Source organism: Salvelinus alpinus, chromosome 2 (genome assembly GCF_045679555.1).
Source record: "Salvelinus alpinus chromosome 2, SLU_Salpinus.1, whole genome shotgun sequence".
Taxonomy (NCBI): Eukaryota; Metazoa; Chordata; class Actinopteri; order Salmoniformes; family Salmonidae; genus Salvelinus; species Salvelinus alpinus.
The window spans coordinates 20,223,403-20,244,487 of record NC_092087.1 but is presented as its reverse complement, the minus strand read 5'-3'; the positions used below and the strand labels follow the sequence as shown (position 1 = coordinate 20,244,487).

Here is a 21,085-nt window from a genome sequence, read left to right as displayed (position 1 = left end):
GAGAGTAGTTGTGCCAAGCAGAGATTCAGTAAATAACTATAACAGTGTAATATTCCATAAAGTAAATACTTTGGGCTGTACATATATTTGAAACAGCAGATGGTTCATCAAGAAAGACTAATCTGTGACGCCCTCAAAGCTTTTCACTAACACTGTATGACAGTTAGCAGTTGGTTTAACACAACACTGACCATTTAAACACACATACCAGACTGTCAATGTAACCACACACTAGTGGCTTTGCTTCAATTATGTCCTCCAACATCTCATAATGACTAACAGATATTTTTCTTGATTAAGCAACGATACATGACAAGTAGCATCAACAAACACGTCAAGGATGTGCAATGCTCTCCTTCACGAGACAGAGAGAGAATAGTTCTACTCTACATTGACAGTGAAGGGAGAACGTTGATTCCTGCTTCAGGCCTCCTCATACAGAAGAGACATGAGCGGAGCGAGGAGGTATTTTGAGGGAGTTGCCCGCAGCATGGCCTCACTCCCACGCCACGTGTGTGTGTTCCTCCACTGCTTCCTCGATGTGGCAGTTCTGGCAATTTCTCTGTCTCTTTTTAAAGAAAGAGGAAGTTTTGAATCAGACAGAAAGGTACAACTTGAAAGCGAAACATCTCTCACAGAAGAACGAGAGAACGGCAAAATCAGCATAACACAGACTATGTACCAAGCCTTTCTAACAATGTTTTTCTATTTGGACACATTTGCATCAGAAAGGCACGCAGCGGCCACCAGTTCTACTTTGTTGGCAAGTGAAAGGGAGGCCATCTAAAACCCTCGTGAAGAGACGCTGACGAGGGTGGGAGCAGTAGAATTCTAAAGCGATCCATGTTGTCAGGATTAGCGATTGGAAGAGAGCATTTTACAATGGAGGCCAGGCTGCCACCGTGAAGCCTTGAATCATCACTGTCTGCCTGTCCAACCTCCCTGCCACCCTTTGTGCTGCGCCAAAGCATCCTGGGATACCACTTCAGCCTCTAATGACACGTTGTGACCCATCCACTGTCTAGACAGGGTACAGCCTAATGGGATGTAAAAGCAGGTGCACGTCTCTTTAAGATGTACTGTAAATGGTAGAGCATGTTTTCTGTGTGAATGGTACAGTCGTTTATTTCTGTAAAGAAACATCTGCAAGGTGATGTACAGTATTCCAACTAGCTCAGATATCACCCAACATCTGCCAGTCAGAAGAGGGAGAATGACCTGCAGTAAATTGATGTCAACCCTTTGTGTTCTTCTGCATAAATAAAATCTGCAAAGGACATTACAAAGCAAAATAAACAATACAGTAACATCTATTGGCACTAACCAGGGAGAGATAAGAACGTTTTCAAAAGGAAAAGTGAGTTTGAGTAACCGAGCACTTTAGACAGAAGTCTGACTGCAGTACAGAGAGGAAGACAAAGAGCTTTTATGGGGTCTTTGTTATATGCTACTCTGCACGAAGAGTTTCCTGCCATGAATTTCAGCATATACAGTATAGTTCAACAGTATAATGTACCTGATTAAAGTGCTGGTGAAGAATGGAAAATCAATTTAACACTCACAGCTCACAAGAGCCTGGCTATAAAAAGTTGCCATTTGAAGAGAACACACTCAATCCCCTCTCATACTGTATATAATTTATGATAGTAAATGAGACGTCTGTAGAGCTGGACATCTATAGATACAGCCTGCTGAAGGGACTGATGTTGGAACATGAAGTCACCGTTGAAATGTTGAACAAACTTTGTTCAAATTACAGTATGGCTATTTCAATAGGAACAGCCACACACACGCATGCACACACGCAGTGTCTGAAGCCAACTTTAGAAAAGATGATCCAGGAAATATCCAGGAAGTAAACCAGGAATGTACCTCCATGTATCACCATAATGCTGGACTGTCATAAAAAACTCCCTCGTATCATATTAGGAAAATATACTTATCTTGTTCCATCAGTTAAACGCCATATTTGGAAGGCTCCAGTCCCATAAAATGATGATTATTTTACAAAAAAGCCTACACCCAAACTGTTCAGCCCAAACCACATGTATGTCAGCATTATGTGTGATTTATCCTAAAGTGTACAGCTGTGGGTTAGCAGCACTAGCTGCCTCGGTCCCATAAATGATTTTACTTCATGGATAATTTCTTACAATCACCAGTCCTCCCTGACTTTTTTATTTGACATAATACACAGATGAAATCATAGAAACAACTGTGGTTCAGACTCTGGGCTTTTTTGGTAAGGAAATCAATCACAGTAGAATGAGCTGGAGGACAGTGGAGCGTGAAGCTGGCCAAGCGGGTCCCTGCCGAGCCCAGAGAGAGCACTCCGAATGGGCAGTGATTAACGTGCAGCAGTCAGGAAATATTTCAGAGGGGCACCAGGAGGAAACAACGGGCCATTACAGCACACACAAGGGTCTGTTAATCAACCTATTAGCATTTAATTGAGGGTAGTTAATTAGGGAGACAGTGGGCAGTCCACAGGGGGGGAGGGGTTGGGGTCGGGGGCTGACAGGGAGAGCAGCTGGTGCAGGGCAACCTCAGCCTATTGTTACTGAGCCATTTACACAAGCCCAGAGATTGATTGGCAGGAAAATTAGCCTTAATTACACCTTTCTATTTCTGTCCCAAAAACCTTTTAGGGCCCTAAAATTAACAGAGGGAATGAGTTCTATGTATAAAGAGAGACTGTTGTCAGAGCAAAAGCAAACACATTTATAGTAGGTCAAACATTGAGTCTCCATGAAAATCATCAACCGCCGGCTCTACTTTGAGGAAGGGATGCTGTTCAGACGGAGTGGAAAATACTATATTTTTGTGTGTGGCATTGGCATACAGTGGTGGTGCAGACGAAGAGAAGCAGCCGGCCCCACGAGGTAACAGTTCACCTCATACTGTCTTAGGGTTGTATATGTAATCCCTCCACAGCTTCAAAAACCTATTTTGCTCTCTTTTTCATACGAAGAAGGAAAAACAAGATGTGCCTTGTGCCTGTTCCATTCGGGGGGCCTTACTGTGCGCCCTGCACAGCGCAACGGCCACTACCAGAAGCTGATTATGGCCTCTTTAAAAGTTAGATTTGATTTAATGTCCTGCCTTAGATGAGCCAAAGAGGCTTGGAATGTGCCTCCCTGTGCTGGGCTGCATGGGGCTGAGACTGGCCTGCCTGCACTGAGCAGGGAGCGAGCGACTAAGAGAGAAACAGAGAGTGAGAGAGAGAGCAAGAGACCGAGAGAGAGAGGAGCCGGCCGACTGCACGGGGGCCTGAATCCAATAAAGGCCCTGACAAAAGGCCTGCTTCTTGTCTCGGGATGCCAGACATCATGTGATCCCCCTTAGGGAAATAACTGCCATTTCTGTACCTCATAGCCTCCGGGTCAGAAATAACGCCTGGGAACTTGTGACACATGTCCTATCCAAGATGCCATGTGCTGTGACAACTTATTAGTGACAGTCAGGATGGACCGCCCACGTCATGCTGTTGGACCTGGCATTCTGTGCCTCTGAGGGGAAAAAAATGAATAAAGAATTATTTAACCTTTATTTAGCGGGAGAGTACATCTCATTCTAGTCAATGAATACTGAATCAAAACATTTAAGCTGAAATACAAGTGACGAAAATCCCTAAATCCTTTTTACCCAAGTTTGAAAGGTTCACTCTTTTTTGAAATACAGTTTCAGTAACTTACAAAATCCCTGAGCCGACTCAGTGAAAAATCTGTCAATGTGCCTTTGAGCAAGGCACTCAACACTAATTTATCCTGTAAATCGCTCTGGATAAGTGTCTGCTAAATGACCAATGTAAAATGTAAGCGGGAGAAATGCTAACAACAGGACTTCAGACAGAATTAGGCCTCATCAACATGCACGCTTTGTTTCTTCCACAACTCACTAAACAATTCTACCAGCCACCATTCACAACTCCTGGCCAGGCGTGCAGGCTGCCATTTAGCACCGGGAAGGCCTGGCTGGTGAGTTGCCACTAAAATAGCTCTGGGGAGTTATGGGGTGTTAAGTGGTGCACCGTGAGTAACCTTACAGCAAAGCGGTCAGATGGAGATAAGGAAGGACTGCTCTGGCGTGACCCACAAAATTCCAGACCTTGAACGAAGGTGTCACCTCCCCCCCTAACCGGAATAGCATTCTGTTTTCTAGTCACCTATCCTTCAAACAATCCTGATATGGGATTTTAAGGGGGTACAAAATGGCAGTTAGTAGATAGCCAAAGTAAAATGGTACCTTGATGTCTTGGCAATTGTCAGCCGTAGCAGTTAACAAACATATTTCGACAGTCTTGTGATAAACATTTCAAAGCTAATAAAAATAAGGGGATGGGTGAGGGTAAGTCAAAATAGTGTATCATAGCATATCAGACAACATAGCAGATACATTTTTCAACCAGTCCTCCCCAGTCCCCATGCACTTCCAAGCAAGTTAGAAAAACAAGTAATTGCAAGTGAATTCATATTATGTCATATGTTATGCTAGGTATGTTTGTGTTGTGTAGAAACAAATTACAGGCTTTTACATTCTATTCAGGGTGGCTAGTCGAGAAAGAGACAGAGAGAGAGAGACCAAGCAAGTAAAAACAATGACAACACTAAAGTGGACTCTATTATTCTGACATTAGACAGGCTTTAGCATGACTCCACAGCCCTGTGTGAGTTCTTGACTACAGCTTACATTGCTGCCACAATTAAAGTTGGACACATATCTGCTGGCAATGACATGGCCTCCCAAGACTACAACTGGTTTCTCCTCAATGTCAGTTTATTTTAAAGTAGTTGTTGTTGTTCAACCTCCATGACCTGAGAGTGTTTGCAGAGGATTTACAAGGTGACATTTACAACTGAAGCGTCAGCATCCTCGTTCTCCTCCCCTTCTTGCACTCCACAAAAACAACAAACTCCATTCCCTGAGAGATCAGGAACAGTCATTTTGGGATTGTGACATTGGTTTAGTCCTGCAGACAATGGTGCTAAGATTCAGCATAACATTTGAGGCATGAGTAAACACCCAGAGACATTTCTTGGAGACAAAAACAGCAAAGCACACATTTCCTTTTATAAGCACTAACAATGTGTGGTGTGTCAATGTGAAGATCTAGCCCTGAGAGACTAGGGCTACATGAAATGTGCAGGCAGATGGCTAGGCAACTGTAAAATAAAAAAGAAAGAGGAAAACCTCAAGAGTTAAACATGTTTGAATACAATTTCTTACATCTACTACAACATCTCACTTTAAGGCAAATGTGAAAACATTGACTAAACTAAGTCCCCCTGTCGAGATAAGGTCCACAACACAGAGCTCTCTTTGCCTATACCGAGCCACATGAGTTTAATTTAAATAAACCTATTTATTAAATCTTCTCAGGCAAACACATCCACTCCGAACCAGATATTCAGCTTGCGGAGAGAGCGAGCGAAAGCAAACACAGATCCAGGTTATGAGAAAATGTGTGTGCTGAACAAGGAGGCATTCATGAGCTGATTCATCCCAGGCTGAAGTATTAGCAGCGCTGCAGAGGAGGGACATCTGCCATCACACTCCCCCATGAAGAGGCTGTTACCGAGGAACAAGCCAGGACCATTTACATTTTAGTCATTTAGCAGACGCTCTTATCCAGAGCGACTTGCAGAAGCGACTAGGGTTAAGTGCCTTGCTCAAGGGCACATCGACCGATTTTTCAATTAGCGACTCAAAACAGTGACCTTTCGGTTACTGGCCAACGCTCTTAACCACTAGGCTACCTGCCACCCTATCCATGTATACTTCCTGGAACGACAACCTTCACAGGGGGAAGATGGAACACCACACCATGTGCTTTCCTATGAAAGAATTGACTCCAGTACTTTTGCCTCCTCAGTTGAACTTGTTATTCTGTCTTAGTTCCACATGTTATGTAAATGGCTCCAAATAGGCCAGCTGATCCCCGCAGCAAGGCAAGGCACTGGGACTTTTTTGTGATGCATGAATGGTGATCCACATTATCTGCTTTTAGATTATTTACTTTCATATGGTGTTCATTAAAAAAAGGGCTTTAATTTCCAAAGGCAATGGAAATGGTAGGAGGGTGTTGTTGGTGGTGATGAGTAAGCACTAAAGTTGTTGGATCTCACATCTCTCTTGTGCAGGCCCAACTGTAAAGGGGATAGGGACAATGAAATCAGAATGGTAAAAGCATGATGAGTGACACCCTGATGGCTGTCATGTCAGCCAGGTCAGCCAGTCCTTTATTGAGAATCTGAGCACAAAATCAAGCCAAAACTATCACATTACAACCAGAACGCTACATACCATGTGGATTTGGAGGAATACAGTCCTGACTTAAACTAGATCTTCAACTTACACATAGCCTACATACCAATATGCCAGGAAATTAATAAATGTAACCTTAAATTTAACATGGCAAGTCAGTTAAGAACAAATTCTTATTTACAATGACAGCCTACTGGGGAACAGTGGGTTAATTGCCTTGTTCAGGTGCCGAAAGACTGATTTTTACCTTGTCAGCTCAAAGCTCTAACCACTAGGCTACCTGCCACCCTCCCATAAATGTGCCACATCCACAAACAACCATTCAAAATGAATCACGTTGCATCCAACCTTAAAGTAGAGAAAAGTAGCACTAAAGAAAGAAAAGCACTGCCAGAGGAGTGTGGGAGAGACGAGGCAGGACTGGGAGGTTTAAAAATGCATGCTCCAGCTGTGCACAGGGCCCTACATAGCGAGCGGAGCAGGATGAGGCTACAGGCTGTTGGTTTAGCCACACAGGGTTGGGAGTACAATACACGGAACTGCCGGTGGGTTCTTGCTATTCATTTCCCCCCTCAGTTCATCACTTGGTCCCACTGAGACCTCCATCACCCCAGGTAGGAAACAAAACGGAACTATTGTGCCTTATAAAATATGAAAGGGTACTTTTTTCTGCTTAGCTGTAACAAAGAGGATTGTTGAGATTGAGAAACTTAAACCACCTCTGATATCAGATTCCCTATCAAATGAAAAGCACCCAGGGATACATTAACCATGCACCGTCAGTGTACACAATGAGTATTATTAATTGGATCGGTTTGGTTTCTCGTCTTGTCCTGAGGTTCTACATGTCCTTGTTCTCCTAATGCTCTACCCACTCCTCTCTGTGACTCCCCCATTAGGTCGAAGACAATACAGAGACAAAAACACCAAATGTGGGTCCAATATCATCCTTAAGCTAAATCTGCTTTCTTTTAATTTATAAAAGATGGATGGCTATTAACTGAGAATAGCAGGATCCTATAGAGGTGTTCTCAGATGGCTCAGTACACTGATTCCACCTGGTAACACACACACACACACACACACACACACACACACACACACACACACACACACACACACACACACACACACACACACACACACACACACACACACACACACACACACACACACACACACACACACACACACACACACACACACACATACACACACACACACACACACACACACAACCCTTCTCCCAGTAAGTCACCCTACAATACACACACCTTCTCCCAGTAAGTCACCCTACAACACACACATACACACACCTTCTCCTAGTAAGTCACCCTACAACACACACATACACACACCTTCTCCCAGTAAGTCACCCTATAACACACACACACATCTTCTCACAGTAAGTCACCCTACAACACACACACACAACCCTTCTCCCAGTAAGTCACCCTACAATACACACACACACCTTCTCCCAGTAAGTCACCCTACAACACACACATACCTTCTCCCAGTAAGTCACCCTAGAACACACACACACACACACACACACCTTCTCCCAGTAAGTCACACTGACAGCCACACAGCACATGAACGAATCTCTCCTTACAGAACAGGCAACAAGGCCACTTGGAGGCCCCATTGGTCTTTAGTCACTAGGCGCCAAGTGAACTGCTGTCGGTTTTGGTGGCTTAAATCTGTCTATTGTCAAGGGATCTTATGATAGATCTTAACGAACAGTGGGATTTCAGCCACTTGTTACTGCTGCTTGAAGTGGTTACTGTTGAGGGATAGGTTGTTGTACAGTATCTGTCTCTCTGGTGCTAGCATTAAAACGTATGCATGTCAATACCAAGGATCAAGATATGGTTAGAGGGATACATAGTAACTACAAATCTGAGCATGCAGCTTACATTTTTGTGCAAATCTCCCATCTATCAAGCATCAATGCTTACTTGTGTGATGCTTGCTCAGAACTCAAGGATTTATCTTAGAGTAAGTGGAAGAACTACAGGACAGATACACTACTATTATCAATCTACTATTATCAATCTAGTCTTGATGCACACTTTTTTAAAAACATATTTCAATGGATAAACACAAACGTCAAATCAAGTTTATTTTATATAGCCCTTCGTACATCAGCTAATATCTCGAGGTGCTGTACAGAAACCCAGCCTAAAACCCCAAACAGCAAGCAATGCAGGTGTAGAAGCACGGTGGCTAGGAAAAACTCCCTAGAAAGGCCAAAACCTAGGAAGAAACCTAGAGAGGAACCAGGCTATGAGGGGTGGCCAGTCCTCTTCTGGCTGTGCCGGGTGGAGATTATAACAGAACATGGCCAAGATGTTCAAATGTTCATAAATGTCATTTGTCATCTTGCGGCTTACATGTATTGATCCCATCTTTACTAATGCTGTAGAAATTTGCTTGAAAGCAGTATCCAGATCCATTGGATGTAGTGATCACAAAATAGTAGCCATATCTTGGAAAACCAAAGTTCCAAAGGCTGGGCCTAATATAGTGTATAAGAAGTTTTGTAGTGATTCCAATGTTAAAAGAATATCTGTTGGTCCGTGGTGTGTAACGAGAAGCAAACAGACACTGCACTTGACACATTTATGAAATTGCTTATTCCAATTGCTAATAAGCATGCACCCATTAAGAAAATTATTGAAAAAACTTAAATCCCCGTGGATTGACAAGGAATTGAAAAATGTTATGGTTGAGAGGGATGAGGCAAAATAAATGGCAAATAAGTCTGGCTGCATAACCGATTGGCAAACTTATTGAAAATTGAGACATCATGTGACTAAACTGAATAAAAAGAAGAAGAAACTACACCATGAAACAAAGATAAATGAAATAAAGAATGATAGTAAAAAGCTTTGGAGCACCTTAAATTAAATTCTTGGAAAAAGGCAAACTCAGCCCCATCATTCATTGAATCAGATGGCTCATTCATCACAAAACCAACTGATATTGCCAACTACTTTAATGACTTTTTCATTGGCAAGATTAGCAACTTAGGGATGACATGCCAGCAACAAACGCTGACACTACACATCCAAGTATATCTGACCAAATTATGAAAGACAAGCATTGTAATTTTAAATTCCGTAAAGTTACTGTGGAAGAGGTGAAAAAATTATTGTTGTCTATCAACAATGACAAGCCACCGGGGTCTGACAACTTGGATGGGAAATTACTGAGGATAATAGCAGATGATATTGCCCCTCCTATGTGCCATATTTTCCATTTAAGCCTACTAGAGAGCGTGTGCCCTCAGACCTGGAGGGAAGCTAAAGTCATTCCGCTACCTAAGAATAGTAAAGCCCCCTTTACTGGCTCAAATAGCACACCAATCAGCCTTACCAACCCTTAGTAAACTTTTGGAAAAAATTGCATTTGACCAGATACAATGCTATTTTACAGTAAACTAATTGACAAACTTGCAGCATACTTATAGAGAAGGACATTCAACACGCACAGCACTTACACAAATGACTGATGATTGGCTGAGAGAAATTGATGATAAAAAGATTGTGCGGGCTGTTTTGTTAGACTTCAGTGCAGCTTTTGACATTATTGATCATAGTCTGCTGCTGTCAAAACGTATGTGTTATGGCTTTACACCCCCTGCTATATTGTGGATAAAGAGTTACCTGTCTAACAGAACACAGAGGGTGTTCTTTAATGGAAGCCTCTCCAATATAATCCAGGTAGAATCAGGAATTCCCCAAGGCAGCTGTCTTGGCCCATTACTCTTTCAATCTTTACAAATGAATTGCCACTGGCTTTGAGGAAAGCCAGAGTATCTATGTATGTGGATGACTCAACACAATACATGTCAGCGACTGAAATGACTGCAACACATAACAAAGAGTTGCAGTTAGTTTCAGAGTGGGTGGCAAGGAATAAGTTTGTCCTAAATATTTCTAAAACTAAAAGCATTGAATTTGGGACACATCATTCACTAAACCTCAACTAAATCTTATAATAAATAATGTGGAAATTGAGTTGACTAAACTGCTTGGAGTTACCCTGGATTGTAAACTGCCCTGGTCAAAACATATTGCTACAACAGTAGCTAAGATGGGAAGAAGTATGTCCATGATAAGGCGCTGCTCTACTTTCTTGACAGCACTGTCAACAAGGCAGGTCCTACAGGCCTTAGTTTTGTCGCAGCTGGACTACTGTTCAGTCGTGGTCAGGTGCCACAAAAAAGGACTTAGGAAAATTGCAATTGGTTCAGAACAGGGCAGCACGGCTGGCCCTTGGATGTACACAAAGAGTTAATATTAATAATATGCATGTCAATCTCTCCTGGCTCAAAGTGGAGGAGAGATTGACTTCATCACTACTTCTGATAATACCTTATGAGAGGTATTGCCATGTTGAATGCACCAAGCTGTCTGAACTACTGGCGCACAACTCAGATACCCATGCATACCCCACAAGACATTTCACAAGAGGTCTCTTTACAGTCCCCAAGTCCAGAACAGACTATGGAAGGCGCAGAGTGCTACATAGAGCCATGACTACATGGAACTCTATTTCACATCAAGTAACTCATGGAAGCAGTAAAATTAGATTTAAAAAACACCTTATGGAACAGCGGGGACTGTGAAGCAACACAAACATAGGAACAGACACATGCATACACACACAATAACATACACACTATACACACATGTACTCATGGATTTTGTACTGTAAATATGAGGTAGTGGTGGAGTAGCAGCCTGAGGGCACACAGTCTGTGAATGTAATGTAATGTTTTTAAAATTGTATAAACTGCCTTAATTTTGCTGGACCCCAGGAAGAGTAGCTACTGCCTTGGCAGCAGCTAATGGGGATCGATAATAAATACAAATACAGTAATGCACAGTTAAACTTAACATCTGAGTTCCATGCATCCTTTGTGACAACCTCTGGTTCACACTAGAACTATAAAATAAACCTTTGTGATGTTGGTTTTCTGTACACCCTTAAAAGTGACCCGCGGGAGCACATGACCTTTACACAGTGAGATTTTGTATGAAGGCGAGAGGATGCTGCTCCACAGCAGGTCTGTCAGAAGGAATTCGTCAGCTAGTCAGTAAACGAGTGCCTCTTTTGAGCAGCTATAGCAAACATAGAGAGACAGCCTGGGCTCAGGTTGGTCTAACTCTATTTACAGTGCTGTCTCACTAAAAGTCTTAATGATTACCATAAGAGACATTTGCTGCATGTAACTTCTGCAAATATAGTCAAAGTTGTTTAGCAATGTTCATCTGTTACTGTTGTGTCTGTATTTCAAAAAAACATTCCTGGTTTTGATCGTCTTTCACCATCAGACTCTCTGTTGCTTTATTTCTTAGCATGGAGAAAATGGACACATGCTAAGTGCTGTACTAAATGCCCCAGAAGCCACCTCACCTCCTGGTTCTTGGCCTTCACACGAAACGGTACAGAAGGTCAATCACATACCTCCATTATTCTGTCGTGGATCTGAAGGCCTCCCTCCTTGTCTGTTGGTCCCTTCTCAACGATCTTGGATACAAAAATGCCTTCATTCAAAGTGCCATTATGGTCGTCCTGCGGGGAAAAAACTGCCATGTTAATGACCCATTTTCTGATCATCTTAGATAACACATTGATGAAATTGATTAAGAAATAGTTGTAACTATTGAAGATGATTACATAAAAATATTTAATTACAATACATGGTAATTTACTTTAAAATATTCAGCAAAAATAATATCTTTAAAATATTAAACAAATCTCTTGCAAAATCTGCCTAACCTACTTTCAAAAGTCGTGAGGACATTATGCAGACAATTCAAAATGGTTTTCCCATTACCCATTCCCACCAATCAGGGTCAGAGACACCCTGCCGGTCTTTACATGTGAACGCAACTGCAGTCATCAACGCAGCCTTGTTAACCCAGCGATTAACCGCAGGGCTCAACAGCCTGCAGTGACTGGCAAGTGGTTGCAGGTGCACATTACACAGGGCTTAATGTTGGGCTCCACAGAGCCCCAGTGCCAAATTGGCCTGCCAGTTGACATGTTTCCTAGGGCTGGATAATACAACTGTGACCCAGCCCGTTAGAGGGGCTAAACGTTGAATGGATGTGTTGGAAGGATCTGAGTTACTCTGCGTCCATCAGTGAGGCTGTGACCCCTGAGTTGTAAGAGCTACGATTGGCTTAACAAAGCACTGCCAACATCCCTCTCAGCTCTCTCCTAAAACCACATCAAACCAACCCTGCGCCTCTGCCAAGTCGTGCGATAGTGTGCTAAATTTATATGGAATACTTAAAGAAACCTCAGAAGTCAAGGTGTGAATGCTGCAATTCATTATTTCAGGTCTGCTTCCTTTTTTCCCAAACTCATCACAGCACATTGTTAACTGTGAAACAAACACATTTTCCCCCAAAATGGCCCGGATTGCCAAGGGAATGTCACAGCAGGAGAGTGAGAGGCCTGATGCTTTGCCATGCATCCCCCTGCCCTGGGGCCACAGTGTGGACAAACTCAGTACTTAGACCCTACATTGTCTATGAAGGCCAGCCTTTAATCATACTCAGCCTGGTGTCCAACCCAACTCTATCTCTGAATCGCATCAATACTAGTCAAGGGTGAAAACGCCATTAATCAATAGTTTATTTTAGAGGATTTGGTGACCTCTTTATGAAGTTATTCTAGCCTTAAAGACAATTCGAGCAAAGTTGAGTGCATGGGACCCCCTTTTGTAGCACAGGTGGCTGGTGGCACCTTAATTGGGGAGGACGGGCTCATAGTAATGGCTGGAACGGAGTAAATTGAATGGTATCAAACACATGGTTTCTGTGTTTAAATAGCATTCCATTTACACCATTCCAGATATTATTACAAGCCGTCCTCCCCTCACCTGCCTACTGTGTTTTGTAGGCCCGCAGATCAGTTCCCCAGATGTAAAAATAACAAAGCTCTTTTCATTTGATAGCAAAGTGCATATTTCAATGTACATAATGAGCAATAACTTAAACATTTTCTCTTTCTCTTCACTGTCAAAACTCTCTTTGGGTTGATGCATGGTTCTGTCAAGTGAACCGGAAAGACCATGGAATCCAGAAAAAATGCTTTCGGTGTTTGGTCCTTTTTATAGTTTCCTGCTGTAAAACGTTTTACTGTAATAATCCATGTCGCCACAGCAAAGTGCGTCACTATAGCAATTTAAATGAACCACAGAACAGCCCTGAGTGGAACACTTTGGCACACATTCTTCCCAGTAAAAAAGATACTGCGAACTGGGACCAGCTTACTCTGTACAGAGATTGAGATGCTCCAAGTATACGAGACCCAGTTCTAACTGATCTCTGAGCCCAAATTTAAAAAGTATCTGAGTAAGATTGCCAATCTTGGATCAGGTCCCCCCTTTCCATATAACTGTATTCATTATTATCTAGAAAGGCAAAACTGATCCTATATCAGTCCTTCTACTCTAAGAATCTTTGTGAATACATGCCCTAATCCCAGTTCAGCAGTGATATTTCTTCCCTCTCCTCTCGGGAGCCAATGGCATCATTAATGATTGTCGGCGAAGACAGTGAGACAGTAAACACAGAGGCCATAACAGGTTATCAGCTCAGGGCAGAGGACCCACTTCACACCACGTCTGTTTTTACCATGTCATCATAGTCGCCTCAATTAAAGAGGACAATAGTGTGGGCACAGTCATAAACCTTAATTTGATCCTCATATGAAGTAATTATAGTTTTATCTGAAAAAACAAATCCGCTAAACCTAACCATTAAACAAACACAATGCGATCTATCCACATAGGCTCAAGAGAGATACTTTTTTATTTTACCTTTTTTAAAACTAGGCAAGTCAGTTAAGAACAAATTCTTATTTACAATGACGGCCTACCCCGGACGATGCTGGGCCAATTGTGCACCGCCCTATGGGACTCCCAATCACAGCCAGGTGTGATACAGCCTGGATTCAAACCAGGGACTGTAGTGACACCTCTTGCACTGAGATGCAGTGCCTTAGACTGCTGCTCCACTCGGGAGCCCAAAAAATACTTGCACTGTGTGTGCAAGCTATGTCGGTATAGGGGTAAAACACAAAACTATAGTTAATCGTAGTTCAAGTATTTGCCTCCATTCCTGATTTCCCATATGACACTTGGCTGACCATCAATGAGATAAAACAGTAACCCAGAGATGCCACTTGTAACCTACCGCACATGGTCGTCCTCCCACGATGTTGAAGCCCAGAGAACCTCCCTCCCGATGAAGGATGGCTGTGACGTTTTTTGTCTCCCCGCCCTGTGGACAGACAGACAGAAAGAGTACAGGAAGTCATTAACAACCCAAATGACAAATATCACTGAATAAAATAAATTATTGAACAAATCATAAAAAATACTAAAATAAAACTCCCTGCAGACAGACATACAGACAAAGAGCAGGTGCTTATTTTCACTTAAAACAACACAAAAATAACTTGGAATGACGCAGTAGAAAGTACTGAACAAATCTATGAAATGAACCTAGAAGTCAATTGAGTATTTGAGGTATGATAGAAATGGCCTCAGGTAAAAGTGCAGAACCCCAAGCTACTCCATACACCGTAAATGGATATGTAAAGGTATCAGCGTAACCAACATGGCTGGTAGCAGGTGGGGGGAGATCCATCTGTTCTCACATCTTAGTACTTCACTGGTGTGGACCTATATCATGATTCTCTGTGGCTTAGCTAGCTCTCTGGGAAAGAGCTGTCAAGTGACTGGTTCAAGCAAGGGTTAAGGCTTTTTCCTTCGCTCTCTCCTTCTCTTGCTCCAAAAGCCATTTGCTATGTGTATTAATACACCAGTAGACCTCTCTGTCAATGGAGGGATGACAAGTGGAACGCTGAGAAACCAGTGCAGTCAGCTCTCTTAATCTGCTTCTTAAGGGGACAGTCAGAGGGTGGGACTGGTGCTGGGACCATCATGTCAGTGGTCATCCCAGTATGGAGAATGCCATAGCATACAGGGACTAAATATAAAAGCAGGTATTAACGGTATGTACAGTGTCATGACTGAGTCCGGCTGCCATATAGGCTACAGGATAAGGTGCCGAGTACTAGCCTATACTGTAGGTCTGCCATGGAAGAATGTGCACTGCTGCTGGAACAAGTTGTGAAGGCGCATGTGTACTGAGTTCTATGTTTCAAAACAACTATTGGCTATTTCCTGAAAGGATAATGGCATATCTAAGAATATGAAAAATATAGAAAGACTGAAAGTAGAAGGGTAGGCAAGTTAGTCAATGCATTCAGTATTGTCCCTTCCTTTTATACTATGTTGTAAGGATAGCCTACATCTGTAGGAACTGAGAAACAAGACAATGTGTACTGAGGACTGAATACTTCTAAAACCAGTGGGGTGAGCATGTCATGCCAGACAGACACAGACAGACGCCAATCATCACAGACAATGTTGATCTTGCTTCGCATTCACCTAACCTATGTAGCCTTATTTATGACAGAATCACAGAGAAAGACCACATCCCATATTCAGCCCAGTCAATCTTAGCCAGTTTCCTTATTCTGTTCTGTTCTGTACATTTGTATGTATTTATTTAATTAATTAACCTTTATTTAACTAGGCAAGTCAGTTAAGAACAAATTCTTATTTACAATGACGGCCTACCAAAAGGCAAAAGGCCTCCTGCGGAGACGGGGTCTGGGATTAAAAATAAAAATATAAGACAAAACACACATCACGACAATAGAGACACCACAACTCTACATAAAGAGAGACCTAAGACAACAACATAGCATGGCCACAACACATGACAACACAGCATGGTAGCAACACAACATGACAACATGGTAGCAGCACAAAACATGTAACAAACATTATTGGGCACAGACAACAGCACAAAGGGCAAGAAGGTAGAGACAACAACACATCACGTGAAGCAGCCACAACTGTCAGTATTAGTGTCCTTGTCAGTCAGAAGCCAGGTGTATATCAGCACTGGAAAGCTGGCCTATGCCATGTTTTCCTGTACATTTTTCAATGTGGCTGAGATTCTGTGTTCCAAACCCAGCAGTCAAAGGAGGTTACCTGTCACCATTGATATTTCTCCTGTTATGGCAGTCGATTGGAGAGCAAATATGTCAGCCTGAATCTGATTTCAGAAGATCTGATAACACGTGACCTGAACTAGCCCAAGTAAAAACACAGACGCTGGTTCGCTGAGATTTGCAATGCAGCGACAGTCTACATGTCGCCCGACTCCAACAGTTAATTCCACTTGTGTCTTTCTGTTTGATACTGCCACAGATACTGCCACATGTGCACTGAGGTTACCTGCCAAGCTATCCTGTTCATACTGCTTGACTGAATCTGAAGAAAAAAATCTGAAGAGAAAAAGCCTTTTAAACTAACCACATCATCCACAATTATTTTTTTCTAGCTTCCTCTTTTTCTTTCATGGATAATTTGAGAAATAATTCCTTTGGAGATGTTTTCCAGGGATTAGAGCTTCAAGGAGGAGAAGAACTTTCTTTGTTCATCCACTTTAACGGAGTTTGTACAGTGCAGCCATTTCAAAGGATTGAACAGACAGTACTAAATAAGAAACCTGAATCTATAAAGTGTTTTGAAAGTGTAATCTTAATCTCTTTCCTCCTCTGGTACCAGGCTGAAAAAACATGTTAGTCGTCAAATCTGATAGTGTATCAAGTAATACTGTGGTAATGGGGTGCAGCACACATTTTAAAAGAGTGCAAAAGCAAGGGGAGAAAACACAATAACACTAGGTAAAGGTCTAAACAAGTCCCACTACTAACATGTCTGTCCAACCTGGACTCAAGGGCAGACATAACATAGTACTTGTACATCTGGGACACTACAATTAGTATATGTTATGTTTCGTATGGTATTGTATGTATTAATTTGTGGATGTTCATCATTCATTTTGTATGATATGTTACGAATAAAATGTGTATATGTTTGTTGTGGCTAACGTTAGCTAGGTGGGGGTTAAGATGTTAGGGGTTAGGGTTAGGTTAAAGGGTTAAAGTTAGGGTTAGCTAACATGCTAAGTAGTTACAAAGTAGATAAAAAGTAGATAAAAAGTATTAAGTAGTTGCACAGTTGCTAATTAGCTAAAATGTGACCGACGAGGCTCGATTGCGTCTTATGAAGCAAAATTGAAATTGTGTTTTTTTACATTGGATAAATGTAGAAGCTCAGAGATAGAAAATGGTATATCATACACTACAATTTAGGAACAATGGGAAAGTAATTTTGAGAAAATGGCCATTGTATGTTTTGGTACACCTACTGCAGAGCTCTTCTTTGTCTACACCCGTTAAGCATTATTCACACCCTCTTAAGCTTTAGCCCCACCCATCTCGTTAAGGATTCACGTGTGAGGCTATGTACTAAACAACCAAAGATTTCAAGACTAAAGGCTGGTTTAAACTACAGGTCTTTTTGTAAATTTAATCTGGAGTGCCAGAGTGTGCTCTGAGCGTTCTTAAACACGTTGTCAGATTGTCCGTTCGTAAATTCAGAGCGTTTCGCTCTCGGCGCGTTCAGAGCGCACACTGGACTCTTTTGCCGAGGAGTAGGGTTGATTCTAGCGTTCTGACCTAATAACAGCAGTCAAGCACCCAAGCTAACTGGCTAACGTTGGCTAGCTTGCTAGCTACTTCCAGACACAAATAAGAGAACAGCTCACTCTGACCATCTTACTCGCCCTTGCAGAGCTGTTTAGGCTGTTTTTATGTTATCCAGAGTGTTGGTGACTGCAACAGTGCTGCTGGCAAAAATTGGATTACGCTTTTTTGACAATGTTTACTGACACCAGCCATATTCAACGGGTGTTGAGCATTTGTAAATTTGTCAGTTATTCTGTGCTCTGGTACACTCAGATGAGAGTGCTCTGTAATCGGAGTAGATAGCCAGAGCAAATTTACCAGCTACGGCTATCAACAGTTATCACAGTGACATCATAAACATTCTATTGAAATAGTTACTTGCATAAAATAGTTACTTGCATAATGGAGTGTTTTGCTAGCTAAACAATGAACCAAAACATAATGTAGCTAGCTAGCTAAACAATGAATCATAATCCCAACTCATAACGTTACTACCCTGCATGAATCTGCAGGTAGCTAACCAACCAGGTTCAATGTTAGCTAGCTAACATTAGGCTATAACTAGCAATGCTAGAGATACAAATATCAGATCATACACGTAATGTCAGCTAGCTAGCCAGCCAGCTAATGTTAGCTAGCTAGCTAACAGTACACTAACTTGAAATGAAAACAACTTTCTGACAAAATTAGAAACATGCAATATCTGAAAATGTAGCTAGCTAACCAGCTAGCAATGAGGATTCGGCCCAGAAGCGGCCCTCCTCCGGGGGGCCAGAACTGATTGAATTGGGTTTCATACTCAGCCCAGAATCAAAATGAATGACTGCCCAGAATCGGCCCAAGTACATTGGGCCATTTCCATCTACCAGAATTCAGTCGACTTTGCCGGCATCTTACCAGAATCCCCCCAGAAGAGGCCCAATACAAATTTAAATAAATATATAGAAAATTTCCGACTTAGTAATTTTAAATATTACTATTATACATTTTATACATACAAATTATACCCATCCACAAAAAAACATTTTGTGTTGGAGGTAATACCACACACCTGGTGATCGTGTCAGTGTGCATGCACCTGGCCCGCCACAGGAGTTGCTACAGCGCGATGGGATAAGGACATCCCAGCCAGCCAAACCCTCCCTAACCCAGACGACGCTGGGCCAATTGTGCGTCGCCTCATGGGTCTCCTGGGCGCTGCCGGCACAGGTCTCGAACCAGCATCTGTAACAACGCAGTTTGCACTGTGATGCAGTGTCTTAGACCGCGGTGCCACTCGGGAGGCTCCATCCACTAAGTTTTTAATGCCTATCAATTGCCTTGCACAAAGTATGAAAATACAAAAATACTACACAGGACTCTTAAAGAATTTCATTTAAATGTTAATTGTATTTTTGATCACAGAAACAATGAGAAAGTATGGAAAAATAAATAATGAAATGTTAATTATAAAAAAAACCTGTGTAATCATCTGCCAGAGAGTAGCCCCAATTGGCCCGAGCCCCAAGTAATATATACATTTGGGCCAGATAACTCTCACCGGAATCAGCCCGAGCCCCAAGTAATACATGTGGGCCAGATAACTCACACTGGAATCGGCCCGAGCTCTATCCCCGCACTCTAGCCAAAGGTACTACTGCTGAAGGCGGCTCAGACTCGGGCCACATGACATCGGCAGACTCTGACTCTCAGCCGGGTGCCCCGACTCTCAGCCAGAATTGGCCCAGATCCACTGTGCTAGCTGGGTAGGCTCTCTTACCCGTATACATGGATGGACACTTCTCACTCTCTGTAACGGATGCCATGGTTGCCCTTAGTTTGAAGATGTAATCCGGAGACAGGTTTTTTATACAACAGCAGTGTGAACAGTGTGTTCTCTCTTTCAACTCCGTCTGCATATTTGCAATCAAACGACAGAATTTTCTCCATCTCCTTAGCTATCATACTCTAATTCCATTGATTTCAAAATTCGGTCCACCAGAAAGTGGACAGCAACACTTATGCGGTTTTATTACGTGATATCCTTCAAAAAAGCAGCATTAGTAAGGATTACCTACACATACTGACCAGCTCATATTATAGACAGAAGCTACATGGCAGACCAATCTGAACTCATCTCTTGGCATGTCCAGCCCACTCATTATCTCAGCCAATCATGGCTAGCGGGAAGGTTGCTCATTTTTCCGGGGCTAATGTAACAATTGTATTCGTATTTACAGATGGCATAAATGTTTGTTATGAATGCGCATTAAAGTTCACCTGTTCCAGCAGGCATTTCTGCCCAAAAATGCAATTTGATTAAAAAAGTGTACTTTAAAACCTGTTGGGGACCAGGGGTGCTATTTTCACTTTTGGTGAAAATCGTATGATTTTTAAACGGCCTCGTACTCAATTCTTGCTAGTACAATATGCATATTTTTATTACTATTGGATAGAAAACAACCTCTAGTTTCTAAAAACGTTTGAATTTTTTCTCTGAGTGGAACAGAAGTCATTTGGCAGCACTTTCCCTGAACAGGAAGTAGAATGCAAGATGTCTATGCTCGCTTCAACGCTCTGCCTATACATGGTCATGCCACCTATGACCCGAAACACACCTCATACGCCTTCCTCTGGGTGTCAAGAGGACGTCAGAGGAGAAATTTTGTGTTTATCTTGTTCTGACGTGAAATAAGACCTATTTCTTTGACGTGACCGTCCATTTCCGGAAGTCTGAAGCGCGCGACTTAGAAGAGAGATTGTGTTTTGTTTTGCTGCCGTTTCGGATGTCAACTATCTCCGGCTCGGATTTGATTTGATAAATGAGACCATATCATCGTAATGTATGTTTTTTCAATATAGTTTAATCAGATTATTTGAATTTTTTTCGGGAGTTTTGCCGTGTTCCGTTGTGTGACTGTTTACTTGGAGAGATCCGTGCCACTCGACTAGTACCCATGCTAAATGAAGTGGGAAAGGTACCATTCTGAATGGAATGAACGACTCATCTGGACTAAGGACATCTTGATCAACATTCTGATGAAAGATCAGCAAAAGTAAGACCCAATTTATAATGTTATTTCATATATCGGTCGTGCATGTGAACTGGTCGTGGGCGCCCAGCTGGTTCTGGCTGGCGTGGCTATGCTAATTTAGCGCTACATTTTGTTTTCGCTATAAAACATTTAATAAATCTGAAATA

General features: G+C 42.2%; 1 protein-coding gene across 1 annotated transcript in view; it reads right to left on the bottom strand.

Annotated features, from left to right (window-relative positions):
- LOC139556067 (E3 ubiquitin-protein ligase PDZRN3-B-like) overlaps positions 1-21,085 on the bottom strand; it is a 137,340-nt gene that overhangs the window by 111,372 nt on the left and 4,883 nt on the right. The window contains exons 2-3 of the mRNA XM_071369574.1: positions 14,487-14,573; positions 11,743-11,850 (exon numbers count right to left, since the gene is read on the bottom strand). Coding sequence (XP_071225675.1) covers positions 11,743-11,850; positions 14,487-14,573 — 195 coding nt within the window. The remainder of the gene's footprint in view (positions 1-11,742; positions 11,851-14,486; positions 14,574-21,085) is intronic.